The sequence below is a fragment of the Athene cunicularia genome, assembly GCF_003259725.1.
Source record: "Athene cunicularia isolate RWA chromosome 1 unlocalized genomic scaffold, athCun1 chr1_part1, whole genome shotgun sequence".
In the NCBI taxonomy this organism is placed as follows: Eukaryota; Metazoa; Chordata; class Aves; order Strigiformes; family Strigidae; genus Athene; species Athene cunicularia.
Genome location: NW_020799091.1, coordinates 66,320,701 through 66,339,379, shown reverse-complemented (window position 1 = coordinate 66,339,379; position 18,679 = coordinate 66,320,701). Strand labels below are relative to the sequence as shown.

Here is an 18,679-nt window from a genome sequence, read left to right as displayed (position 1 = left end):
TATGAGGACTTTACTTCATTTTCTGGTGGAAATGGCATACAACATTTATAACGGACAACATGCATCTTACCCAAAATAAAGTGAATTCTGTAAAGATCAGATTTCTGAAGAAGACTGCGTAGTTTAATCAGCAGTTCAGTTGTTTCTGTACAATTATCCGTGGTCACAGATTTCATCTGAAGTATTGTCTCCAAGTACAAAACAGCTAGATGAGTATGGTACTTTTCTTTCTACAGATGAAAAGAACAACATTAGTTCAGTGTAGAGAGACAACCCCTTCTCCCCAGCAATAACTGTGATTAATACTGACATAATCACATAGAAATGCGCTTTAATTCATTTATTTAATTCAAATTAATCAAAGTCTTCTGTTCATGCAGATAGACAATTTATTCACATCAGCTTCACAAAATACACTATATCTACATTATGGGATTTCTATTTCATTAATACAGATATTTCCAACATGTAGATATGCAACATCTTATTCCTAAACTCTTCACCTTAACCAAACAAGCTCTATAAATAGCTTTTCTTGTGCAAAAATTATTTTCCTTCAAACGTTCACCTAATGAAAGTCAATAGAGTAAGGCAGATGTCTCTCCTCTGAGTATATGTATCATGTCCTCTGTGTTTTCTCCTTTTGTTTCCCTCGTAAAATGAATAATTTTGCTCTAATTCAGTCTTCCTCATTTACACACGTTCTTTGACCTTTTCTATCTCTGCAATAAAATCTAAGAAAGCCACTAGAGGTAGACAGGCACTCTGAAGGCAGAGTGCTTTTTGTGTTATCCCACAATATTTGTGTTTGCAATATTCATCAAAACAAGTTGATGATTTGACTGTTTGAAAAATTCCCACTAAAGCATTCACAATAATCTAGTACCAGAAGAATCTACATACCAGAAGCTACATTGACACTGACCTAATTTATTCTCAGTAAAAAAAAAAAAAAAAAAAAAAAAATGTTTAGCAAGACAAAAAAGCAAAACGAAAAAAAATATTAGGAAGACATTTTGGCTTAAACTTTCTAAAGACAAAATCAATTTACAACCCAGTCTTTACTCGTAGCTAGACTAGATTTAAATATAAATTATTTTTGATACAAACATTCTGAAAGCACTATATTAAACTTAACAATTTTGTCTGAAAATATTAATGATATCAGAAAACAGTACATTTGTCTGTGATGGTGTCAGACACCATGATATATTCACAACAGTGACAGAGGGAAGTCATTGATCTAGCATGTGTATTTGAAGAATGTAAATTAGTGAACTGGTCATCAGTTCTGCTGAGTTATTTCAGTGTTCATTTCCTTGCTTTCTTTGCAAGTTAAGTAACTTCTGTGCTTAAAACATCTCATATCCAAGTACCATAATGTCTGGCTGCTTCTGTATAGCGTTTAAAAACCCAAAGGTAGAATACAGTCACTTATGACTTGTGAACACATCTTTTGGACATTCAAAATCTAGAGCAGTTGGGAATTCTACAGAAGAGGCGCACAGTTTAATTCTACCATTAATTGCTCAGATCTCTCCAGAGGGACAGACTAAACATACCTACTTGCAAAATACTAAATTAGCAATTTCACTATATTGCTACCACACTACAATAGGATCAGCAGTTGTTCAAATATTTTTCTATAGTCTCACCAGATGGAGGTTTGAGCCTCATCAGTGAAACAGAAAAGTATGCAATAATCGGATGTAAAAGAAAAAAAAACCTCTGAGAGGAGGTAGACAACTGTATTGCCATCAACAGAGTTGAAAAGTTAAAAGTAATACAGATATCCACTCCTCATCATCTACTTTCATCTTAAAACTACTCCTTCCCTACTCTAAGTACACCTGAAAGCCTTCAAATTATGCTTATTTCTTCTGGATTTTGACTTTTTTCAGAGCTGTTCATCATAATCTACATTCTGAATCCCATGTCTATTTTTAGTATTCTTGTAGGACTCACCTCTATTTTTCTTTCCAATACTAGATGTTCTAGATATTTAATACGTGCTTTAGGATATTTGTTAAGGCAACTGATGATATCATCTGGTTTAAAGTTGGTTTTCTCCTGTTCTTCCAAAGGCCTTTTAGTGAAAATCTGTATACCAACCTAGAAAAAGTTAATTGCATTTAGGAACTCGGTGGCAGCCATTTTATTACCTTTTTATTTTAAATATTTAATAGCACTATCAGTTAAGTTAGTACATTAGGCAGGAAAATAAACACCACAAATCCCTGCTCAGCATCACCAAGTTTACATTACTTGGTGCTTATCATGATCCCACTCCCTCCTATCTCCATTACCTCAATTCATAGTTTATACATTGTCCAGTCTATAAACCCTGTGTTGGACACAACCTCCATCAGCCACAAAAAGTACTGAGCAGATCTGCGTAACAGCAGAATAAGACTTTGGCCTTTGCAGCACAAAAGTAAGTTAGAGACTAGAATGTTCACAGCCTTATCAAATGTGATGATATACACAGAGCAAGAGACTTCTATAATGACCAGCAAAGTTTAGAAATCTGACATTGCATGTAATAACTGAGCTTTAAATTAATATAAATTAGGCAATGACAAGTTCCAACAGCAAGACTGTCAGACACAGCATCAAGCATCCCATCTAGCAGCACACCGCACTAATGGATGTTACAAAATTAATTTTTTTAGTTTTGGTGGATTAAGTTAATTCCTGTAGCAACGAGGCTGCGTCTCAAATGAAGGCTATTTATTCCACATCCTAGTGTACACAGATATCAACCATCCCTGGAATCCCTTTAAAAAATAAACAGCAGCAAGAGTTAACCTGTTAGGTGATTCTATTTATTTATTTATTTTTAAGATCTGAAAATTATCTTGCTAATTAGTAGGCATTTATCACTAGTGTTTGTTAACAAATGAACTTAGAAGAGTTGAGAAACCTGGAAGTTTTCTTCTGTTAATCACTATTTAACTGGCATTAAAACATGCTGCAAAAATGGTCCAAGTAGCTATCAAAATGGAACAATGTTAATGAACACTCAAACACCACTGCAGGGAGATACTTCACATTTATAATGTTCTGCGAAAAGTACACCAATCACAAACCTGTTCATTTTTTTCCAAAACCCATTCAGAGTATTTCCACACTAGATCTTGGTCTGGGCAGAAGGTAAGGAAGTCCACTACGTATTCATAGAGATCTGAACGTGTAGAATCTTGGATGTCTCCATCAACTATTTTCACCCATAACTGCAACAGAAACATACAAAGATTAAAGTGCTTAACACACATTCTAGCTCTTCCAATTCAAACTGCATGTGAGCTACTACAGCATTTAGTATTAGCCACTGGTACTTGTGGAATTAGAAAGAGATTCTAGAAATACCAATTGCAAGGGACCTTGCAATTCATGCCTCCTCTCCACCACTGGCTTTTCTCGCACCTACCATATTCAACTAATTCAGACTCTGATTCATGAGGGTTCTCACATTCTGAAAGTGACTGGCCAAATACTGCAGGAGGAAGTACACTACTCACAAAGAAAGCTTTTGATAAAAGTCCTTTTCTTCAGTGCATGGTATAATTTTCATGTGTTTTTTGTATGCAAAATTAAAAGCAAATGATATAAACAATTTCGAAAAGCTGATTTTTTTGCTGCTCTTTCATTTTTGACTTAAGAACTTTAAGTACCGAGTGAGGTAATTCCAATTATAATTTATATAAAAATAAAAATAAAAATGTGCCATATAGCCACTTTAGCAAAAAACCTTTTTCCTCAAAACAAAGAAAAGTATCTTGCACATGACAAAAGTACATACTGGTTTTGTTGTCCTTACTAGTTTTCTGCTCAGGAAATTGCTGTTTACATAACTGACTTGAATACATGCAACAGTGTTACTGTGATTAACATATTCAAAAAACCACACAGTAAAGGCAAACTACTTAAGGTCTTGGGTATGGTCTGAGACATAAATGTTATTTATCTAGAAAAATCAGTATGTTCTTGATCAAGTTTTGCAGACAGGAATAACAAAACTATTCAGTCTCCAGTCTACGGACCAGTGCTGGTCTTAGTGACATCAGAAGGGGTGTACCCAAGGGGATTACTGATCCAGATGAAACCGACAGATCTTGCAGATTGTGTTCACTGTCCATCATCAGATAAGGAAACAAACTCCCAGTTGCTGTCAGTGTCTGCCATGAGACTACAATACTGCTTTGCTGTATGTATAGACTAATCAGCACAGGGCATGTCCCTGAAATCCCTCAAACTTTAAGTGATCTCTTGATTATTTTAGCACTTCTGCTCATCTTTTAAGAGTACAAACATATGTTCTGGTATATATAGTTTTGCTTAAAAAATAGCATACAAGCATCTAAATAGCTGTCATCTTCACTAAGCTCTTTGGGTTTTTCACATTTATCATATTAATTTATTCAAGGAAGTCTTAGCATAAGTTTCTCATATATATGTATCGCTACTTTTCCAAGAGATAAATTAACACCTCAGATTTTTATCTCAGAGTTAAACTGGTATTTTGAAATGGTTTACAGGTGACACTAAAAGCTTTATTCTAACCTGCAGTGCTGCAGCATCTTGACCATTGTAATGATATAGGAGACCAAGGGCAAAATACCTGTATAGAAAGAGAAAATAATATTAAAATCACTTGATATTTCCTAACAATTTCATTATTGTTTGATTCACATAGAATAACAAATAATTGCTTACAGTGGGATTTTTAGGTGACATGTATAAGGCCACGTCTACACTTGTTCAAGTGCCTGTACGCTGTTTTTCAGAATCAAAGGAGAGAAGTTCTGTCCTAGAAATGTGTCTGTGTCTCTCCCGTCTCTAAGGCAGTTTCCAGTTACTTTGTTTAACTTGGAGCTAGCATGTGTCAGATTAGAGATTATTCCCATGCTGTACTTTGAATTTTATATATAGACTGAACACACAGCTCCAAAAACATAAATATTGCTCCAATAGTTAACCAGATGTCAATAAATCAATTTATGATGCTTTTACTCAAAACTCTTTTACTATCAGAAACATTTTTTTCTTTACTACAGCATGAAATCAAGTCAGGCAAGGAAGAGCTTTTACAGTGCCATTGCAAAGGGTTTTTCTGTGTACTGTAATAAAAATGAAGCTACAGTTCTGTAACATGTTCTTATGGAACAATATTCTACCATTCACATTTGCAACAGTTTGCCATGCCAACCATAGTTATCAAGAGGATTTAACAAAATACCTGAAATAAAATTACCCTACATCTAACCACAATTACAGACTCCTCCTCACTGCTGTAGTTGCTACTACTGCACCACACTGTTTAAACATTTAAGAAGTTAAAACCAAGGCAGAGACACTGCCTACAACTGGAGTCTGTATTTTACACATTTACTATCTAATATTTCCTGCTTAATGACTAACAGCCAATTCTCCACCTGCTGGCATTTCCAATTTGAAGTCATTTGCAGTCATCTTAAGCAACCTCTTTTGGGTGGATCAGTGGGAGCACAGAAAGTATGCAATTCAAAAGTAAATATCTCTTTCCCTGAATAAAAAAACTATGATTTTAAAGCCGCTAGCTGGTTAATACCTTCTACCTAAGGTAGTGCATGATTTAAGGCATCTTTTCATTCTGAGTACTGCTACTGCATCATTCAACTCTCACACTGCCACAAGGGCAAAGAGATCACTTCTTTTCCAAATTTGTACCAATTGTTTATTTTTGTGTTGGACACAAACTGTCAGGGAGAACTCTGTACTTACCAGCATAAGACAAAATGCATTTCCTTTACCTCAGACTGTCAATTAATACTTTTTCACCAACATTTTAAAATGCTGTCAAGTCAGGCCAAATTGTCTTTTGGACCTGAAAGCACAGAAACTACAAGGACCTGAACATGGTCTAGAAGCCAACAGCACTTAAGACAAATTTTCCTCTGGTCTCAAAGGTGCAATACTCAAAAAATCCACTCACTTTTTGTGTTTCTCCAGCCAGGCAGCACTATCTGTTAAAAGACAAAAGTTCTCTGAAACTAGTAGGTCCAGCAGGCTTTCATGATTTGCCTCTGCATATAGCTTGAGTAAAGCTGTGTCAATATCTTCCTTGTAGCCATTTGAAACCTCAGTGCTGCGGACTTCATTCAAGTAACTCATGAGGAATCTTTTGCATTTTGTCATCTTCTCCTGATCCCCTTGGGTCAGCTGGTTTAGGTCCGCGTACTCATGCAGAGGGGGATGAGACCGTATAAATGAAGAGGAAGTAGGCAACAGGAAGGGGTAGAGAGAGATCAGCTCCCGGACATCAAGCTGGCCGCTTCTGCAATTACAGTGTCAAACTAGATGAAGCAAAAAGAAAGAAAAAGTATACATAGGCACAAAAAAATAACATACTGGGAATGTATGCTCACATACGTTTAGAGTCAGGACACTAACAGGTTGTCAGCTTCTGAAAGTTATTGCTTCTATGCTGGATAAGATATATTCAAAACAAATTCAGATTTTTATTTTTTTTTTTTTTTGCTATTTCTATCCAAATTTGTTTATCACTTTTTCCTCCTCTAGATTTCAAAAGCTCTGAGAATTCAGAGACTGGCCAGCCTTTTTCTTTTGACATCTCACACCTGTTCTGTGGCATATACAAAAATCAGCTGAATAGCCTTAGTGCAGTTCCTAGGATTGTCCTAGACTTCATCTGTATACTATGGGAGCTAGTCTTCTGATGGAAGAAAAACAAGTGGAGAGAGTGAACCCTTTCTGGCAACGCACAAAGACTGTGCAAGTGTAATTCTGTAGAAAACAGCAGCTTCCTGTAGAAAACTAAAAGCTTTCAGAACACGTGTTTGGATGATTAAAAACGTTCTCCCTAACCCTGAAATGCCCCAGATTTGTCCTCTGGCTCACTTCTTAAGAAGGTTCTGAAAATGAAGTGTGGATGCTGATTATGCATCTCTGTAACCAATAATTAGTAGTCTATTGTACAGGCATAGGTCTCAGGTGTACATTGGCCAGATACTGTGGAACGGTTTTTCCACTTTGCATGTCAAGGGCATCTATACTTTATCCAGGAACAAGTTGTGTAGCATATTGCTGTTAGAAAACATACTTCTTTCAGCCTAGATGGATGAAATGCCTCAAGAATTTGAAGAATAAAACAAGTTTTCACACACAGCAAACAACTCCCCAGCTTTCACAGCTAGTATGACTTCTCCCTAGAATGACTCCTCCCAGGCCTTGCTTTAGAAGAACAGCAAGAAATCAGTATTTATATTTTGTTTCACTGTCAAGAGTCATTATTCAGAATTCATCTTTCAAGATGAGCATTCATGAAATGCAGGAGATACTGTTGCTGAAAGAAAAAAAATCAAAACGAAACTGACAGTTCCCTAAAAGAAACCCTGGTTAGTTACTACTTTGTTACAAAGAAAGCTTAAAAAAAAAAAAAATAGTTCTTATCTATTCAGTGATCAGCAACCTCAAAAAGCCTTTCCCTTTACAACCTTGATTAGAAAGAATCCCAAAAAGAAACAAGTTATAGCTGTGGAAGTAGATGAAAGAGCAGGTTCCTGCAGGCAATAAAGTGTGAAAGATCTCACAGGCAGGGTCATCACTTCCCTACTGTTTGTAACCTAACTATAGCAGTGGGGCATGCCCCAAGTTGTTCACTTCTTGCCAGAAAACATTCAGGTAATATGAACTAGTAGGAAGCAACACCATAGCAAACACCTATTTAGAACTTTTTAAAAAGTAAATACTGTCCTTTGGCTAGAAAAATGTACACCAGAAGAACAAAATTCTGGGAGACAGCGGCAAATTTGAAAGCAGCGAGTATCCTGTTCCAGAACCTAGTGACTGCAAAACATGGAAACAGCAATATGAATAGAGGACTAGAACAGAAAAAAATCTGAATATGGGAAGCTTTCCTGTGAGAAAAGGTTTGAATAGCAAAGTTTTTCTGATTCCTACACAGAACTCCTACTGCCTAAAACCCACTTCTACATTAACACCAGCCTCTATGAGTAAAGGATTCATGCCTACTTTGCAGATTTCTGCAGCTGAAATTTCCTGTTAATCACTCTTTTTAGACTTGATACTTGGTTTTGAAATTCTTAGATCTGTATTATGAAAGAAACCACAAGTAGATGAGGACTTTTTTTTTTCACAGGCAGAATAATCAAGAAGTAGCAAGGTCTGTCAGTGGCATGACCTGATGGTTCAAAGAGCATTTGGGCTTTCAGTATGGACTCATTAGTCATCTAACTGCAGCTTTGGCTAATCCAACTACTCATAAAAGTTCAAGACCTGAGGACCACCACATAAAATGTTACATGAGATGTATTAAAACTAGAAAATTAACCCTATTTAAAGAAAGAAGAGATTTATTTTTTCCCCTCCAAGGTTCTTCACTGATTTGTTTTAGAACAAAAGCTAACCCATAACTTGAATAGCATCAAAAGGCTACTCTAATGCAGAAGCAAGGAGTCTCGGTAGATCTGCAGAAATTCAAGTATAAACATTTATTACCTTGCTGGCTAGGCTGTCAAATATTTGGAGATGGTCTAAGATCAAGATCAAGACTATGACCATGGAGGCAGATGAACTTAATAATGCTATATTTAATGTTGTTTTAAAACATTTTCCAACTTTTACAGTAGCTTGTGCATCCCTTCATCTTACCACCCAACTTTTCCTAGATGAGGAAGCAGTCAGCTACTTTATGTTTGAACTTTACAGATTCTGGCCTTAATGATCATCTGTTTCCAAAAGGAGAATCAAAGCCAGCTTTCTACTCAGGCTAGCCCAAACCCTGGGCTGTGAATCACCAGTGGTTCTCTCAGCGGGTCTGACTCAAGCTCACGTTGCAGAGTTTTGCTCTTCCCACAGCAAAGCTAATCAGTGATCAAGCAGCCTCCTTAGAAGCACAGTATGATCCAGAACAAACTTCTTCAGAAAAATACCAAATACTAAACAATGACCCCAGCTGTAATGAATGGTTAACATCAATCTCAAGTCTTATGGCTCCTGGGATCTGTGGGTGTCTTGTGCCTCTTGCCACCACATTTGGACGAAACAGTTTAGAAGCAGCTACAGAACACTTCATCTAACACGTTTGAGTCTTCAGCTTCTAGCATCTCAGATTTAGCAAAATATAGCTAGCAACTTATCACAAAGTAGAAAACAGGCTTTCTTAAAACAAGTCAAGCTGTTAATGTTAAGAGGAACTTCCCTTTGAGTAATTCTCCATTAGGTCTTTTTGAACTTCATATATACAAACAATGCAACAGGCAGACTCTAAGTTTTCAGGAAACTTAGGTCTAAATTCAGACCCTTAAATTTACAGATATCAGACCTGTCAAAGCAGCCTACACGATTCAGTTGTTTTACCTAGAGCCCACTGGCCACAATAGAAGCTTACATTCTTGAATCACATTTAAGATGCAAATCTCACACTTCTTATGTCTCCAGGTGAAATATCAGCAGTTTTTTAACCTTTGCAGTGTAGGAGAGGCTTTAGCTGTAAATCTATCTCTACAGCCTTTCCTAGGTGAGACAACAATGTGAAAAAAACCTTATGTTTTGATTTCTTAAAGAGCAACAAAGTTTAGAAAAGTTCCAGCATGTACCTGTCAGATTGTAAGCAACATCTAACCAGTGAAAGGACATAACCAAACACACTGGAGAGAAAGGATGTCACTGTGACAGCTACCAACATCTCAGCAAGGCATCTAGAAATCAGCAAATGGCCTGATAAACATAATTTTTTGGTCTAATCGCATGCAAGCCTCCAATTATAACAATATGAAATAGCAAAAATATAATATATAAATCGCAGCTATATAACACAGTCACAATTCTGTTATTGCTTATAACAGAATTTGTCAGACCAAAGAAGCCCCTCTGACAGACCACTCAGTTTAAGGTTAACAGATGCAGCTAAAAGAAGTCTTCCTTCCTTTGTTCAACTATTTGAGTTTCAATAAAGCTACCACTTCCTTTCTTTTTGTCAACTTTCTTCAGCATTCCAAAGCATCAGCATAACCAAAAGAAACTTAGCAGGAAAGTATTCCTCATAAAAGTTTCAGCATTTAAGAACTATTCAGTATTTAAGAAATGTTAAGTTAAGCATAAGATATAACTGTATCTTGACAAGGTTATCCAAGGATTATTGATAGAAGAAAATGGGACCTTTAGTCCCTGCTAGCCTGTAATTGACATATTTTCTGAGGAGGGAGACAATCTCACTTCATATTTGGCCAGAAGTAGACTCACATCACACCAAGTTCTTGGAGGTGCTCCTGTCACTCTGTTTCACCGCTAAATCCATCTTTTCTCAGATAGGCACCAAGTTTCCCTTTGGCATTTTAAGACTGAAGTTATTTCTGACTAACACTAGCTTGAAACACCTGCAGAGCAACATGCAGGGATGGGAGGAAGTGTTTGCACAGACTGCCATTATCTTTCTCATTTTTCCTTTGAGCATCAGTAAGTCTAAAATTAACAAGACTGAGTGTATATTGGGGTATAACCACATATTATTCAAACTGGGTGTGTTCACCAGGGCTGAAAAATCAGGGAACCTGGATTCCATAAGGAGTTTTGCAGAGTCACCAAAATACTCTGAACAGCTTATGTATGGCTGGCCAGAAGAAAAGCACAGAAAACTTATCTTTGCTTTCTACTCCCAGCAGATTTCAACAATTCATGAACAGTTGTTCTGCTTTGGAAGTGCAGCCTTTAGAGGAAGGGAACACCCTGGGATGCTGACTCAGCAACAAAATTCATGCCTAGACAGCACACTTTCTCATGAAGCATGTTTCTTCCTATAGAGGAGCTCCTACAATCCTGTTCTTTAAAGCTCATTTGTCAGATGGACTGCTAGTTGGATGAAGGCTGCATAACTGATCTTGGCTCCTTCCACAAGGTGCTGGAGCTCCCACAGGATACTCATCCCCCTTCTCACCGCTTTTAAAAGATCCTCGGGCCACTGCCAGCAAGGCAGGGCCCCCAGATTAGACCCTACAGGGCATTATTGCCTGGCAGGGTGAAATAAAGTGATAGAAAAAAAGATGAAGTGTCATCCATAGTCAAGACAGCTGCAGAGCTGTACAAGTCTGGCCACCAAACCTGAACAGTGAAGACACTATAGCCAGTACAACCTCAAGCTATTTTACCAAAGCTGGCCACAATGAAAAAACTGAAAAGTAAGTCCATTGGAAAGCCACATGGAAGGGCTTTGTGGGAATGTTGTAAAGGATTCCTAACTATGCACAGCTTGTACTTTTACTTCAGATACACAACAGAACAGCGATTCAGTGTACTGTTTGGAAGATTACAGGGAAGAGGAAGACCACGAGTTGCTCACTAATACCAAAAATTACAAGGTGATACAGAAAGTGGTTGTGGCCAAAAAAAATTGCCACTAAATGCTGTTCAGGCCTTTCCTGTCATTCCCTAATTTTTACTTAGCATACACTGTTCATTCAAGCCCAGTGTCTCCCATTATTCTGGTGAGCAGGAGGCAAAATGGTGAAGTCATCATCAGTAGTTAACATTCCCCAAAGCTTCCTTGATACATTTCCATAAACTCAAGGACAACTTTTTTACTATACTGTATACACAGTATACAGTAAATTGCCTAACCTTAATCCTTTTCCATAGACTCTAAACTGATTTAAAGTGAATTTCAGCTGATAACAAAGGGAGTTATTTTATGTGGTCAGCATGGATTACACTAACTAGACAGTGCCCCATCAAAGAATGAGGCACAGCTAGCAGAAATGAAATTATCAGATAAAATAAAGATAATGAGCAGCATTTTTTGAATGAAAGCAGAGTACCAAGGTCAATTTGTAAACAAGTGACTGCTGAAACAGCTAAATTGGGAAGGTTAGTACAGACTTCAAGAACAAATAATCTGTCCTCTGGAAAAGGCCTAGCAGAACAAGTGTTAAAAAAAAAATTCAGTATCAGCACCCTCAAAAAATTTAGTGCAATTGTGTCAATAACATTTAAATTGTAATTTTTTGTTAAAAGTTGGGGTTTTTTTCTTAAAAAAAAGCACCACCAGGTAATATTTATGCTGTAAATCACAGCACAGGCTCAATAATAAAGCCTTAACCTTCATGGGCATAAAGTAAAAAAAAATCTCCACTCATACAACACTCAGATTACAGCCTTAAAGCTACTGGATGTTAATATATCAAAAAATCAGATGCATTAACTCTGCAGTGATAAACTTGTTTCGATGTTACCCTGTTTTCAGTCCCAACAAAATCATTTTATCACAGTGAACTCACATCTGCATCAAAAAAAAACCCCATTTAAGCAACTAAGCTTTTAAACCCAAGAATGCTAACTCCTTAAAGAAGATAAATTAATAAATTTCTTGTCACACAATTACCTGAAGAGTTCTTTTGCTTCAAGGAACTGAAGCTGTGCAAACTGTATAAAACCTGCTTGCTGCAGGATTCGTTTGTACATTACCTATGAAAGAGAAGGGGGGAAAAAAAGGTTTATTATATTTGTAAGGAGTTATTTACGTAGTGCTAGTCACTACTGCAATAACTACCTGCCAAAAACACCAAACACATGATCTTCAGCCAGACCTGTTAAGTTACATGCAAAATAAAGCCTTGATCCTCTACATTTTAAATCATATGTACCCGAATATACTGAATCTGTTGCCCAGACTCAGTTTCTTACACAAAAGTGTGCGAACACAACACTGTTCCCAAGTACTTACTAAAAGCAAAGACAACAAATAGCAAGTTTAAGTTTTCTTATTCAAACAGTGACTTATCTGACATCAGTCTGACTTGCCTCAAATTTTTGTTCATGGTATTTGCAAATGGAAAAGCCAACGGTCATCTCTGAAGATACCTAGGCTTCAGCAGGCACAAAAAATATTTAAACTCAAGGGTGGTCCCACTTGATCAGTCAGAGACAACTGTCGCCCCATTTCATCTTACTTCTGCAACAATACTGCTGGTGATTCTCATAGTCTCAACCCCAGCAGATGACCATATTTCTGATTTTCTGACAGTTTGAGATTTTTGTGTTTTGGGGTTTGTGTTTTGGGGTTTTTTTTAATAAAAATACTTCTAAAGCAGTTCAACTTATCCAAAATGTAGTACATTATGCAATGTATATAAAAATACTGTTTAAAAAGAGAAGCACAAGTAAATCATATGATAAGCTATGTGTTATGAAGTTTTACTGTTAAGGTTATGCCTAGATAGAAAAAAGTTTACAAGAATTTCACTAGAAAAAGAATACAAAACTACTTTAAAATGCTAGGTATTTATTTAATCTGAATGGTCAATTAGTTACCGCGAGATTAAATGAAACCCTCCTGCTCAGAATATTCCCAACAGAAAGAGATTTACTAAAAGCAAGGAACCTAAACTGTTTTCTGCAAAGCTGGTACCCTGCTGGTATTTTGCAAATACACCTGGCTATATCCACACCCTCTCAGCTTTCCTTTCAACTTTCTCATGAATATGCAGCTTTCTAATGTTTAACAGTGTACATGCATGCTGTTATTAATAACAGACTCCCATATTGAATGAAAACACCCAGAGAAACTGCAATACATTAGCAATGTATTCCAGGCAGGAATTGCTAAAGAGCGTCAAGCCTCAAGTAGAGTAGACTGATATTCTAACTGGTGATGTTGCACCTTGAATAAAGATTGTGGATTTACCAAAAGAAAAGCTTGGTTTAAATCCATTTAGTCTGTGCATGCTGTATGAATGGGTTATTCTAAGGAAACAATCTTGATCATTTGCAAGCCATTAAAACCAAATGTAACTTGTGGGACTTTTCTTGTCACCCCACTGTTGGGGGAGAGAAGGGGAAACAGTGGGAAATGCTATCTGGCACACCTTTTCAGACAGACATAACAATATAAAAATAAATGAACAATACTTCATGACATCTTTATATTAATTAACGTTACTATGCTTTACATCCAAGTGTACTTATTCAAAATACACTAAAACTAAAAGGGTATTTCATTACAGTAAAAGTAAAGCAACTTGAGGTGATTAACTCAAAATACTCAAATCATTTTGGATTTACAACTGTGTTATTACCTCAATAAATGGTAATCTGTGAACTCATGAATACCCATCTGGTCACATTCTTAAGGATGCTGGTAAAGGATTTCAATCTACAACTATCTGCACCTTGTGGCACCAGAAAAATTTCAAAAACCTGGCCTCAGACTTTCCAGAGAGGGTTGAAGTACATTTCTTACCCTGCTAAGCAGTATCAAAAGAAAGTTGTTTGTTTTTTTTTCTTAAAAAAAAACCAAAAAAATCAAACCTGTTTTCAATCTTTGCAATGGAATGACCACTAATATTTATATATTTAGTGAATTAGGATAATGAATTAAGTTTGAATTGATCCAAGATGCTGAAAATACTGCTTTAATTGTAGACTTTAGTCTGTACAGCAATCTTTACAACTAGAAGTTGAAATTAACTCATTGGTAGTCTAAGTATAGGCCCAAGGAATCAGTTTTAAATTTGACCTGGTTAAGTGATATTCACTTTTATTTAAATGTTGATATATCTTCACTTTTCCTTTAAAGCCACACAACAAAAATGCTGTAATATGTCTACAGGCAGACACTTTTCCAATTTTTTAAAGATGCAGTTTTGGGACAGGGAATATCCAGGTTGATTTGTTAGCTGACTAGAGAAACATTAAGATGTCCTGTGGTAAAGATTCTGAAAGCAATAGACCAGACTGTCTGTGGAAAATTCAATATTGTCTCTTCCTCACAGTTTTTTAAAAACAGGCTAGACCTATAAGCCAACCACATGCAGTTAACTTTTGTTTATGATGGAAGAAACATCTTTAGTTCCCCCAGAATACCAGAACAGGCTCTTTCTAAAAAGGTATTAAGTTACACCCAATCAAAATTCAACATATTATTTATTCCCCTATCATTTTTGAAGGACCATCATGGGACTTCAAGTGCTTTAGGACAATTCTCTATTGCTGACTGAATTCACATTAAAAATCTAGCTACAAAACCACAAAATAAGATTTGTGTTAATTCATATCTGAAGAAGCACTAGGAAACAAAGATGACTGCTGAAGCTGCTATAGCAAAGCCTTAGTTCTCTCAACTGCTAGAAAAATCCTTTCTAAAGTGGTCAGAATTATGAACTAGATTGCCAAAAAATTTTTTTCTAGAAATTCACTTCAGCTTTTGGTCAGATGGGGTGAAGTTAATAAGTTCTTTGAAACTAAAAAGGAATTAGAAGGAAAAAAAAAAAAGAGAGAGAGATACCTATGCAAGATGTGTGTCAATCTAACCAAGGTCTTCACTACCATCAACCATGATTTCTGCAAACTTCAGCTGTCCTGAAAAATTAAGTAGTATTCAGTCATTTCATGGTAGCATGGTAGAAAGGCCTTTGTATTCTTCTACCAAAAATTACATTCAGCGAAGCCATCTCCTTGCAACACTTTTTCTTAGCATTTTCTATCTATCAGTAATTCTTGATGCTCAAAGACAAAGGAATTTTCATCTAATATGACAGAGATAAATTTGCAGTCTGCAGGGATCATGGGTTAAATAACAGGGCTACTAATGCATGACCTACTTCTTTCCAATAACTAAATATTGGCTATATAAATAGTTCTGAGTACAGTATTGTTTCAATCCCACCATCATTCTGCATTACCAGCATATATATGCTGATGCAGAGAAAGAGAACGCACCTGTGTATGCATGCAATGACAAAGCAGTATTGAACTGTAGGAAAAAAAGGTCATCAAAAACTGTCCTACAATGCCATGACTGAGTTCAAGTCACACAAGATGGCAAAAGCCATTGCAAACTGCAGAAATTAAAGCAGCATAAGATAAAGAGGGCACTATACTACATGTACCAGACAATTACTATCACTATTCCATATAGATAAATTACAGTGACTGGAACAAGTGTCTTAATAGCAAACCTATGCATTTGTTCCCACTGCTCATATAAAAAATGGCAAAATAAGGCCGTGAAAGCGTCAGCTACTCAGGAATCAGTAAAGCTTGTAGAATAGATACCCAAAGACACCTATTAGAAGATACCTATTATGTATCTAGTATCTTACGAAGTCTTAAACAGGAGTTAAAAAGAAGCAACCATGTGATCAGTTAAAGTATGCCAAAGAGACGTTGCAAAAGACATATGTAAGGCATGTAATCTGGCTGAAGTCTATGAGATTTGTATTATGTGAGACCACAGTAAAATAAAGTCTGATGTGCTTGTAACAAACCTGTAGTGACAGCATTACATATGAGAGGCACATAAGAAAGCAAGTTCAAAGTCCTACATTTCCAACTACCATTAAGCTCTGAAAATTGGACATCTCAACAACTAAGCCAAGTTGAGTCATTTCAATACGAGTCAGTGGGAGACTCCATCAATTTAAGCTGGTTAATATCAGTTTGCAAATACTGCCCAGAACTAGAACAGGCTATTTTGCTTGCAAGTAATATGCTTTCTGTTTTACAGCTGTAGCATTGACTCAGAATAACTGAACACCCTTAAAAGCACGTTAAGGTAGAAAGAACTTATAGTATTATTGGAAACAGTAATTTCAGGGAGACAGACACTGTGCACATAAGATACACATAAGCAGAAAGTAACATCCTAAAGACAGAAGAATCCTAAATGCAAGAAAACTTAGGAGGAATGAGATTCTACATTACACAGTTCATCCTGTGACAAAACATAGAAAGGTATCTCCCAATACTAAATCTACCCAAACTGGTAAGAAATAATTGGAGAATCAGAGGTCATCACACATAGAAGACATTGATTAGATCATGCATCCTATCCTCACAGCAGGATTTTCATTTGCTTCTTTAAGCAGATTGAAAATGAAAAGTTGGATGTAAAGATGCAAAGCAAAATATGCAGGAACCTGAACTCTGTATTTACTGAAGAATTTTTAGCTTCAAGTGCTTCCATATAGTTGTACCTTACCAAAAGGATGGAAACACTTTTGTGACTAAGCTTTTTACTTCCAGCAGTCTCCCAGCTGTTCGTTCGATGGAGGAGTTAGGGGTCAAAATGAAAGATAATACAAATTTCATTTAATTTAATGACTGCTTTTCAATGGCCTTGACAAAAATTTAAACGACAAGGAATTATATATAAGCTTCTTGAAATTAAAAAAATAGAATAAAAATCCCAACTGACTGAATCATTTTGGACCACTGCAATCCTGTAATTTCCAGTCGCGTTCCAAACTTTACATCTTTCCGAACAAACCAAGTAATGCAACAGATACTATTTTAATGGCAACAAATGCTCTCAAGTATATTAGAAAAACCACACCAGATTTTCAACAGGTTACAGATCAAATTTTGCTTTTGCAAAAGGAAAGAAACCAAGTCAAATACTCATTCACCTACTTGGCAAGCAGAGATTTCATGCTACTTTTTCCAAGTTTCAGTCTCTAAACGACAAATAGGAACAAATACAGCAGAATATGTATTGTAATATAAACCAGACATAGAAGGAAATGAGTATAAATCTCTAATCAACACTCTAATCGAAGAGTTATTGAGAAACAACGTCACACAAAAAATATTCAGTTACACACAAGTACTACTTGTATGAGTTTCAAAGTAGGATGTATTTGCTTTAGATTTCCCATCACTTAACTTCAAAGATGTGATACTATGGAGTTTAGGATATGATGAGATATTCCAATAAAAATGAAAAACCTAAAAATTCTAATCTGAAATGAAGTAGACTTTTTTAAACAGCAATAATGAATAACTGAATCTAGTACTAAGGAAGCATCTCACTGGATTTTTTATCACTAGTTTCTTGGTTTTGTTTTCCATTTTTTTCAAATTACACACTTAAAAAAAAAAACCACCCCAAAACCCCAGAACAACAGTGTTTGACCCTGCCCACATCCCAGCCCTTACAAGCACAAGCCACTTCAGCAGCACACCTAATTCCCCAGGCTGAAACCATAAAAGGTATTAGATTTCTCTTCAGTGTAAATTCCTCCCCGACCCTCACTACCCACTTGACCATTGGTACACATGGCCCCACTGTGAAATTTGTATTTTCACAAAAATTAAAGGAAGGACAGACCTGAAATTTCTCTTTTGGAATATTCCTTCGAGCTCCTTTTGCTAGAACAAGGGCTTCTTCCACTCTGTGGCTGGCTAGAAGATCCTGAATCTGTTTTTCCAAAGGTAGTGGCACCAAGATATACACACCCTTATTAGTAGCAACAATCACCTTTCCTGGACAAACAGACATATTCAGTTTACATTCTCTATAGAAAAACACACATTTAAAAAATAAGCTTTAAGATTTACTATTTAAGATGTAAGAACTTAAACAATGCTCCAAAACTCATCTTTGTTGTCACCATATTTACTAGATAGTACAGTTTACCTGAAATTGCACTTCAGAAATACAGAGATAATGGTAAATTTATTTATTTACAGAAGATTTCATTCCACTTGGAGTAAATGAAACTGGTTATAATCTCTCATGATGAACTAAGCTGTAAAGGCCATCACTGAAACTACTGCTGAGATTCCAGAGAACAGGGACTTTTAACTGCCAGATATTTCCACTGGAAATTTGGAATATTTACATTAGAAAATTGTAAGCTGTGCAAAGGTAGCAAGTAACACACAG

At 36.3% G+C, this 18,679-nt stretch overlaps 1 protein-coding gene across 2 annotated transcripts in view; it reads right to left on the bottom strand.

Annotated features, from left to right (window-relative positions):
• TGFBRAP1 (transforming growth factor beta receptor associated protein 1) overlaps positions 1–18,679 on the bottom strand; it is a 35,875-nt gene that overhangs the window by 4,612 nt on the left and 12,584 nt on the right. For both annotated transcript variants that reach the window (XM_026850090.1, XM_026850081.1), the window contains exons 4-10: positions 18,122–18,276; positions 12,398–12,480; positions 5,975–6,316; positions 4,564–4,621; positions 3,090–3,233; positions 1,966–2,112; positions 71–230 (exon numbers count right to left, since the gene is read on the bottom strand). In XM_026850090.1, coding sequence (XP_026705891.1) covers positions 71–230; positions 1,966–2,112; positions 3,090–3,233; positions 4,564–4,621; positions 5,975–6,316; positions 12,398–12,480; positions 18,122–18,276 — 1,089 coding nt within the window. The remainder of the gene's footprint in view (positions 1–70; positions 231–1,965; positions 2,113–3,089; positions 3,234–4,563; positions 4,622–5,974; positions 6,317–12,397; positions 12,481–18,121; positions 18,277–18,679) is intronic.